Consider the following 9,609-nt stretch of genomic DNA (forward strand, 5'->3'; position numbering starts at 1 on the left):
GGAGTGATATTAATAGTTCTGTAGAGATAACCAAAAGCTTGGTCCAGCACTTCACTGATTAGTCAAAACTAACATACTTTTGATATGAGCATGCATATTACGGTGTCCCTAAACACTACAATATCTTTAGACGAACTGCATCCAGGTTGAAAAGGGGCAGCTGTGTATACTTGCTATGAGCTGGACGAGGCTTTAAACTGAATGGAACCTATCCATCATAGGTTGTTCATCAGTGCCAGTAAAAGCCGAAAAGAAAGAACATGGATTAGGAACTCGTAGTAACTTGGGAGGTTAAGAGTGAGATTAAGAAAGACTAATGAATATCAAGAAAGGTTTCTTATCTTAAATACATCTTCCACAGTTTACAAGTCTCCATTGAGGAAGCTAATTGCATTTTTCCTTCCGTAGCAGCAATCAGCAAGAGGGGTGGGTATTCAAGACTCTCCAGCGAGCCATGTCATGCTGCTCCAACCAAATCCAAGCAGCTGCTGCAACTAGGAGATCAACAAAAGGGAGAGAGGTCGCAAATAGCTCAGGCCAACAATTTCAATTTTGAGCAATTTTCTTCTCAACTACTCTTTAAGGAGCTCGCGACCAATTATCATTCTTCTAATCTCACTGGTGCCTGCCCCAATCTCGTATAGTTTGGCATCCCGAAGAAGGCGTCCAGTCATATACTCATTGATGTATCCATTGCCACCAAGACACTGGATAGCCTGTACCATGAATGCAAAATCAATCATCAGAGTTCGTCTCTAACTTGCATCTGTTTCCACTCGTTCAAAATATAGAAGGGTTATATCTTCCCTTTCGGGCTAGGGACGGGTTATGGGACTTCACGTAACAAGTTTATTCATTCTCAGAAATCTGATACTTAAAACATCCACAAATAGGACGTCTAGAAAGTTAAAAGGGCTTAAAGAGATCAAATTCAATCAAAAAATGGTTGAAAAAATGACGTCACAGTTTAATAGGACTAAATGGCTTCAATTTGCTAGAAACAATATCAGCAACTCTAGATCAAGAGAACTTGCTCTTAGAGATACTTTTTACCTGAAGAGCTACTTGAGTGGCTCTTTCAGCTGCACAGAGTATAACCCCAGCACAATCCTGACAACAAAATGTATGCACACACCAGAGACAGAGAGCCAGAATGTCAGAATTACAAGGTCATACGTACACACCCCAGAGCCAAGTCAAGAATGGGACTTAAATTTTGCATTACCTTGGGATCAATCTTTCCGTTGTCACAGTCTACCGCAACAGAATACACGTACGATCTGCAACATAAGTTCCAGAAGTCACGAATAGAAAGGACATTGAACAATGCAGTAATTAGTTAATATCTTACCTTGAAGACTGCAAGGATGTATACATGTCAGCAAGTTTCCCCTGCCAAATGTGAGATTGCACTATTAGCAATTTTTTTTCCCCTTTACTTACTGGGAAAAAGGTTATCTAACAGGTTGCACAGTATTCCAGTTTGCATGGAAGCCTCCAGATATAATCATGATTAAGAATCAGTTCAGAACCTGTATAAATTGAAATTGGCCAATTGGTCGGCCAAATTGTTCTCTCTGTTGGACATATGGAAGTACAACATCAAGACAAGCCTGCATAAGACCAAGAGGTCCACCTGCCAAAACCAGCCTCTCCAAATCTAGCCCAGACAACATAACATATACTCCTGCAGCAGAAGGAATGGCATTTACTGATCACTTCCTGCCTTCCATAAATTAGACAACAGACTTCAGGATAATCCTCAAATAAATCGCTTCCAATGAGCTGCTAAACTTTTATTCAGAGCCTTTTCCTTTTTACTGTTTTAAATATCAGAAACAGCTCGAACTGGGGTACGACGAAAACCTTGATCTATTTTGATTCCAGGCAGCACTAAATACTGATGGTATCGTAACCCAATAATAGGAGACACTGTAATAATTCCCTAAGTAAATGAAGGTCAGAAAACTACAAAAATCACGGGTCTCTTTTCTGCGTCTTGGGTTAGTAACTGGGCAAGTGACAATGTGGACAATTTTGACCTTTAACATGTGCATCATGTCAGAGTGCTTCAGCATGTATGTCGTATGAGTAAAAATTGGATTTTGGTGAATGCTGCCACATCTTAGTTAAAAAAGTTTTTAGTTGGGTAATTTACCCGAGAACCGTGCTTTTTCCAATATTTATAGTTTCTTACAATTCTTCTATTCATCTTTTATTCTATTGACCACATTTTGTTTCAGTTTCTTACAATTCTTATATTCATCTTTTATTCTATTGACCACATTTTGTTTCAGTTTATATGATTCAAAAGCTCTAAACCCAAGCAGGTGATAACTCCACGGCCTCTAATTTACAGTTGAAATTTGGAAGCAGTAACATGTTGAGATCACAATTGGAAGACGCCCATCATAAACGAACAGTTTAGCAGGCAGTGTTTATACCTTTTCCTTCTTGCCCTAGAACATTTTCTTCTGGAACAAAGCAATTTTCAAAAACGAGCTCACATCTGCAATTTTGTTGAATCTAATCATTAGGCCATCTATTGATCAGAGAAGAAATGAAAATTCACAGGAGGAAAATTATCTTGGCTTAAACAAACGTACGTATCACTCCCTCGCATTCCAAGTTTATCTAATTTTTGGGCTGTGCTGAACCTGCATTAAGGAAGCATAAATCATAAACATATGCTCTGATAGCAGTAAATTCTTTAAAACTAGGATTCTAATAAAGACATCTTATGCTAAGGACTATAGAGTTCAACAGCCCATGTCAAACTCTAAATCCTTTACTGAATCACTAAAAATATTAAAAATAGTTACAAAACTATCCATTTGCACGTCTGATAAACCAAATCATCTTCATTTCATGTTATTTGGTATTATAAAATGTTCATCTGCATTCTACTCCTTTCATAACATAAAGTAGAACAAAAGGATTTACACATCTAAGTCATCATCCAAAAAAGGAAATCTAAAATGTCCTATACGTTCTTTTTTTCATAATCACAAAAATGGCATGTTATGAATGGTAGCAGAGTATCATTTTCCTACTAGTGCTCTATCATCTCAGTTAAAAGCTGAGACTAGGGAATACAACAGTGGCTATATACAAAAATCAGCTCAGGAATCTAAATGAAAGATAGTGTTGATGAGCCATACTTGTCACTTCAGATGACTAAGGAAATTTTCTAAAGCCATACTACAACATGTATGTTGATTCAGAAGAGACAAATTGCTACCTAATAACTTGCAAACTTAATAGTAGAACACATGTTATCTTAATTTGTAGTACCATGCATTATTTTTTTTAACTGAAACCAGGGAATAAAACAGTGGCTATATACAAAAATCAGCTCATCAATCTAAATGAAAGATAGTGTCAGTGAGCCATACTTGTCACTTCAGATGACTAAAGAAATTTTCCTAAAGCCATGGTACTAGATGTATGTTGATTCAGAAGAGACAAATTGCTACCTAATAACTTGCAAACTTCATAGAAGAACATGTCATGTTATCTTAATCTGTCGTGCATGTATTGGGTGCAAATTAGCATTTCTTTCCTCTTATAGAATACCATTAACAATAGATGCTTACCCGGGCATTTCCTTCTCGATGATAAATGCCGTGATTCCTTTTGAATTAGCAGCAATATCTGTTTTTGCATAGACAACCTAATCCAGTCCAATTATCAGTCCATCAGAAAAAAAGGAAAGATACTTTCTTAAAAACAAAAGCAGAAGACATTAGAAGGAGGGGTAAACGAAAAGAATAGGACATGGTCATTTTTCAGAACAAGCCAAGTGTACTTTAGTACCAATCTAGGACATAGGTGAAGTTAAAGCCAACAAATTCAAAATACTGATAGGTGGATCTTTCAGCAACTATTTGTTAAGATGTCTTAAGAATCACGCCAAATTAAAATTTGAAAAGAAAGGTTGAAAAAAGTTTCTTCTTTTCATTGGTACTTGGTTTTTTCGCTCCTGCTAATAATGCAATTATTGATTTTATATACTCATTTACTCATTGAAGCCGAAAAAGGTAAAAGTGGAAGGAAAACATCTCATCCCTAGTCTTGCAGATCAAAAAACAGTGAGAGACCTAATGCCAAACATATTGAGAAGTGGTTTTCTAAACTAAGAGGCAAAAGCTGAGGACCTTTTTCACTCATACATCACAGGCAGTGGGTAACCTAATAACAGAACATAGCTACTTGAAGTATGACCATGCATTTGTTGTTTGCAAAAAGTGAATATTGTTAGATATCGCACAAGGTTAGAGAAAGATCATGGAGGATATTCTTTTTATGCTAGATGGCAATAAAGACACAGTGATTAATAGGCAGGTTGAATAGGAGAACACAAAAGCACGCGCACTTGAATGGAAGATATGTGCAAGTGCATACCATTGAGCAGAAAATAGCACATAATAAAAAATGACTACATGCTACAATTGATGCCTTCAAGGTATAAGCCAAAATCATCTAGCAAGATCTGATACATGATGTCTCTGAGCAGAAGCTTTATGACACTAAAAAGATAGAGTGCTGCAAGAAACTCCTATTTCTCAGCAAACAACAAGTATGCCTCTGATATTATGCCAACTTGGGAATACACCATCCATATAGTATGCACAAAAATTGCAATCTTTCCCATTCATGACGAGAATAATAGTCGAGAATACCAGCGTCTGAGCCACAGGGCCATTGGTGCACCACATCTTATTCCCATTTAGAATGTAACCTCCATCAACTCGATCAGCTCTACACTTCATGCTAATAACATCCGAACCAGCTGAATAAGGCAAGAGAAGGAATTATTCGCTGGACATAGTGATCTGTGATCATAGCTAACAGAAATAAAATGGTTTTACACAAGTTACCATTTGGCTCACTCATTGCAAGAGCTCCCACATGCTCCCCACTGATTAGCTTCAAAAAGTCAAGCCGCAGTTAAATTTAGAAAGTAATTTCTCCAGTCAGTACCAATAATACAAAGCTGTAAACTTGGAACTGATATATGAAAGAAATGAAAAAGAGGACACATAAAAGAAAACCAAATGACACACTATCATGGAAACAAAAGCAAATTTACTCCATCCTTTATCCAAGACAATAATTGGTATACACAAATATCAAGCTGAATCGTCATTGTAAAGCTTAAATCCATCTATTATCAAGTAATCAAAATGGAAGGTGCAGTTCAAGTGACAAGAAAACAATTACGTGTATACAAGAACAATTAACAATAAAAGCTAAATTACTCTCACTAATCTCTTTCTGAAATAGTTACATCCTTTATTTTATGAAAAGAATAGGAATAGTATTTTTTTTTCTTGTTTGGTCAAAAAACAAAAAAAAAGAAGAAGAATAAGGATATCAGAGGATATTTCAAACGCAACCAAGACTCGGGGTGCGTTTGATAAACTGAAGTCTGAAATTTGAAATCTGAAGTCTGAATCCATTAAGTTATTGAATTGTTGAATATTAAATCTAATACATTTGAGTGCATATCACATTCAGTAATAAGTGAATAGCTTATCACTTAATTTTGGAAGCAAGTTTTGCCTAGGAAATTCAGCGCCACTTAATTAATTCAGAGGTTCAATTTTTGTTATCAAACGGTCTGAATGTGTTAAAATCTGAATCTATTAAGTTTAAGTGCTGAATTGAGTTATCAAACAGGGCCTCAATGTAGCAACATTCCACATGAGCTCACTGAACACAGAAATTGACTACAATAAGTAGCAGTGTAAAAACTCTTTGTGTTACCCAACCATGCACGATCTACAATTAATGATAACAAGACCTTGCTAGATCATCAATAGACAGATACCATCAATTTACCAAAACTCATTAATATGGAGTTAATAGCCATTAATACATTTAAGTGACTTCTTTTACTATAATTACTGGAAACAATAAATATATTAAATATGTCATCGTCTTAGACTAAGGTTTACTTTACCATGGCATTTAGTTCTAGCCAACCAATAGTCACCAGTAGATAAGGTCTGTTTCTGCTAACATTTTGCTATGGTGATGCAATGCACATGTATGGTTACAGAATTTGGTGACACTCCAAAACAGGCTGTGGAGGTTATGCAGGAACTTATGGTCTCAAATGCAAGTCCTAAGAACAATTAACAATAAAAGCTAAATTACCCTCACTAATCTCTTTCTGAAATTGTTACACCCTTTATTTTATGAAAAGAAAAGGAATAGTATTTTTTTTCTTGTTTGGTCAAAAAACAAAAAAAAAGGAGAATAAGGATATTAGAAGAGGATACTTCATATGCGACTGAGACTCTGTGTACCTACATTCAATATGAGCTTACTGAACACAGAAATTGACTACAATAAGTAGCCGTGTAAAAACTCCTTGTGTTACGCAACCATGCACGATCTACAATTAATGATAACAAGACCTGTGGCTTTAGCCTAAACTAGCTAGATCATCAATAGACAGATACCATCAATGTACCAAAACTCATTAATATGGAGTTAATAGCCATTAATTCATTTAAGTGAATTCTTTTACCATAATTACTGGAAACAGTAAATACACTAAATATTTCATCCTCCTAGACTAAGGTTTACTTTACCATGGCATTTAGTTCTAGCCAACCAATAGTCACCAGTAGATAAGGTCTGTTTCTACTAACATTTTGCTAGGGTGGTGCAATGTACATGCATGGTAATAGAATTTGGTAACACTCCAAAACAGGCTGTGGAGGTTATGCAGGAACTTATAGTCCCAAATGCAAGTCCTAAGTACTACTTGTCAACTTGATAGTGGAAATACAAATTTCAAAAAAAAAAAGGAAAGAAAGATTAATTAGTTTGACCTCCAAAGGTAATCAAAAACACATATGCTTGACTACAATGATTACAAGAAACTTCATAGGGACAAAAAAGAGGCCCCATGAACTGAAGAAATATTAACCTTTGGCAGGTACTTTTGCTTCTGAGTAGGGGTCCCATTCCTCACCTACAAGCAGTGACCAGCTTCGGTAAGTCATGATCACTAATGAAACATGAGTTGCTTATGATTGATTCGAAAGTAAAAATTTTTACCAACTGATTAATACAAAGGTTGGAGTGGGCGCCATACGAAAGCCCAACAGAACCAGATGCCCGACTAATTTCCTCCATAGCTATGCAGTGTTCCAGATAGCCAAGGCCAAGTCCTCCATATTCCTCTACACAAGAGCAGAAACTGTTAAATCATAAAATAAATCCAATTTGCAGTACAACACAGATTGATATCCAAAAACAACGTAGACACAAAGCTACATCCGTCAACATCTGAATATCCAAATTCCTCCTCGATGCTGGCAATGACATCATATCACAGATGAAACTTTTAAGAAATGCCAAGTACTTGCTTAGCAGTAATGTGTGCATGCGTGCATGAGTGAGAAAGAGAGAGAGAGAGAGCCAACACAATGTTGCCTGCACCATGAAGTAAAACTATTTCAAACCAGTGAGTGGACATGTTGAAGACATTCCTATGATACTGCATAGGCCACTTAAAATCTTGAGGCAACCAATGCTATACGCCATTGGACAAAAGAGATCTTCATACTTCCTTCTACATAACTAATCCCTACACATTCATATCTTATTGGTTTACAGCATGCAAAATGAAACGAATTTAGTTCTTTGTTACCTAATACAGGTGACCCTAGCATATTTATATCTTCTTCCACCTCTCCCCAAAGAAGAGAACATTCAATACCTTACAATCCAAGAAGAGCAATCGACAAATGTTTACTTTTTAATTTTGCTTTTGAGAATCCTAGGAGGAAATTAAAGGAGAACAGGAATAATTGTTGAGGTTGGAGGAATGGCAGCGGTATTCCAGTGTGTCATTTGCACATTGGTGTTGTTACATTTCTTGTCAGCCAAACACAGAAAATTAGGAAGCAAAGCTGAATTAGAGTGTCAAGAGAAAGGTTTACGGTGTACCTGGAACTGTTATTCCATGGAGACCAAAATCTCCCATTAGTTTCCATAAGTTAACCTCCTGTAACAAGAGTTCAGAGTCAAATTTCCATCACTCAGCCAATCACCTATAAAGATCAAGGGAAACCATCTCACACGACCTCTGGAAAATAATTTGTTGTGTCTATTTTTGATGCATAAGGAGCAATATTTTCTTGAGCAAAACGTGCCACACCTTCTTTAAACTGCCAAAAAAAAATCGAACTAAATAGTCAGACAGAACTGTTGTAACGGAAATAGAGGAAGAAACCTCAGGTCTTAACATACAAAAGTGGAAGAAAGACACAATCAACTCTAGTATGTTCTGCTTGCGCCATTGAGTTTGCCAAGACAAGTTGAACTCATTAATTCTATCTACAGATAAGCCTCTACAAATTTTTCTGGCACCAAAGAAAATAGAAGCTATGCATGAACTACAATCAGAACGAGTACAAATAATTACTGGTACAGTAACTTGCAGAACTATGAACACGTGAAGTGCTTACAAACTTCTGAACTTCAGAAAAAAAGGTTAGTGGAGTAGCAACTATAACAAGATAAGGAAACCAATCAATTTGACCGTAATGAGAAAAATTCTATCTACAGGAAAAAAGGAAAAAGCAAAACAAGAAAATGTAATAAATAAAATACAATAACAGAAAAAGTTATCCACAAAAGAGTTATTACATGACATTACATGAAGCACCAAAAGGTTCCCTGCTAAAATCAACAACCACATTAAAAGACTGTATCATATACTATACCAAAACACAATTGGTAATTGCCAAACAACTTAATAACAAGAAAGGAACAGAGAATACCAAAATGAGCAAAAGAAAAAGGAGAAGAAGAACAGAAATACACAACATGGAAATGATTGTATTTGGTCCGAAAAAGATTGGTTTTTATGTTCAAATTCTAAAAATTCTGACTCTCTAAAGTAGCCTGACAGAATTCAATAAATTTGATGTTCTTTAAGATTTTAATCCCAGCAATCAGTCCGAAAGGGATGGTAGGTTTTTTTTTATATGGCCCAAAACTTGTAGGCCCTCCAATATTATGTAAGCCTGCATTTGATCCCTTCTGCAAAATCGAATCTTTACTGCCCATACACTTCAAATCAGACCCAATATCGTATAGAGGGAGTGTTCGGACAAAAACCTGCTTGCGTGAATCATCAAAGAATGAGGAAGTGGAGAAAGCAGCAGCGCTCTGCCTCTGCTTTCTCAGAAAACCTGAGGCCAAGGACCTCACTGCCCACATTTTCTCAATCAGAGCAAACCACTAATAACCCAAAAAAGGAAAAAAAAAAAAGTTTAAGGCTTTTCTGCTGATTCTAAAATCTTGGGTATGGAAGTGAAGTTGGGACTAGATATATTTAGATGAGAAGAGGAAGAAGTGGCTTTTGATTCTTTATGAGAAACGTTTAGCGGCAGAGTGCAGAGATGATGGCACAGTAACGATGGGGAATGGATACACCGTACAATCGCATTAGAAAGGTCCAACAAACTTAGTGTATATCAGTTTAACACGTCAAAATCACTGAAAGCATATATTGTACTAGGCTGCATCCCTTTTTTCTTGAATGTGTAGGCTCCAGCTTGTCGCCTTCATCCTTTCGGCTGT

General features: G+C 36.4%; 1 protein-coding gene across 2 annotated transcripts; it reads right to left on the reverse strand.

The window, feature by feature from the left end:
• Positions 1 to 243: 243 nt before the first annotated feature.
• On the reverse strand, positions 244 to 9,609 carry LOC113708269 (isovaleryl-CoA dehydrogenase, mitochondrial). 2 transcript variants are annotated; one of them, XM_027230733.2, is made up of 15 exons: positions 9,145 to 9,609; positions 8,106 to 8,189; positions 7,969 to 8,026; positions 7,075 to 7,199; positions 6,944 to 6,988; positions 4,881 to 4,929; positions 4,683 to 4,792; positions 3,597 to 3,673; positions 2,607 to 2,657; positions 2,445 to 2,509; positions 1,533 to 1,687; positions 1,352 to 1,392; positions 1,226 to 1,280; positions 1,054 to 1,110; positions 244 to 716 (listed from the first exon to the last, which is right to left on the reverse strand). In XM_027230733.2, exons 1-15 carry the CDS (start codon positions 9,244 to 9,246, stop codon positions 573 to 575), a joined length of 1,218 nt encoding a protein of 405 aa, XP_027086534.1. In that variant the 5' UTR covers positions 9,247 to 9,609; the 3' UTR covers positions 244 to 572. The 2 variants fall into 2 exon arrangements, with proteins under 2 accessions (XP_027086534.1, XP_071915298.1); XM_072059197.1 differs by lacking the exon at positions 9,145 to 9,609 and adding an exon at positions 8,671 to 9,087.

This window comes from Coffea arabica, chromosome 1e (assembly GCF_036785885.1).
Source record: "Coffea arabica cultivar ET-39 chromosome 1e, Coffea Arabica ET-39 HiFi, whole genome shotgun sequence".
Lineage (NCBI taxonomy): Eukaryota > Viridiplantae > Streptophyta > Magnoliopsida > Gentianales > Rubiaceae > Coffea > Coffea arabica.

What these genes read in the sequence shown, in the direction of transcription:
- LOC113708269 (XM_027230733.2), bottom strand. Translation starts at nt 9,246, where the DNA reads ATGTGGGCAGTGAGGTCCTTGGCCTCAGGTTTTCTGAGAAAGCAGAGG. An exon ending in TCTAGGGCAAGAAGGAAAAG is followed by an intron (nt 1,688 to 2,444) that starts GTATAAACACTG and finishes CTTCTGCTGCAG; the next exon opens with GAGTATATGTTATGTTGTCT. An exon ending in ACATCCTTGCAGTCTTCAAG is followed by an intron (nt 1,281 to 1,351) that starts GTAAGATATTAA and finishes CTTATGTTGCAG; the next exon opens with ATCGTACGTGTATTCTGTTG.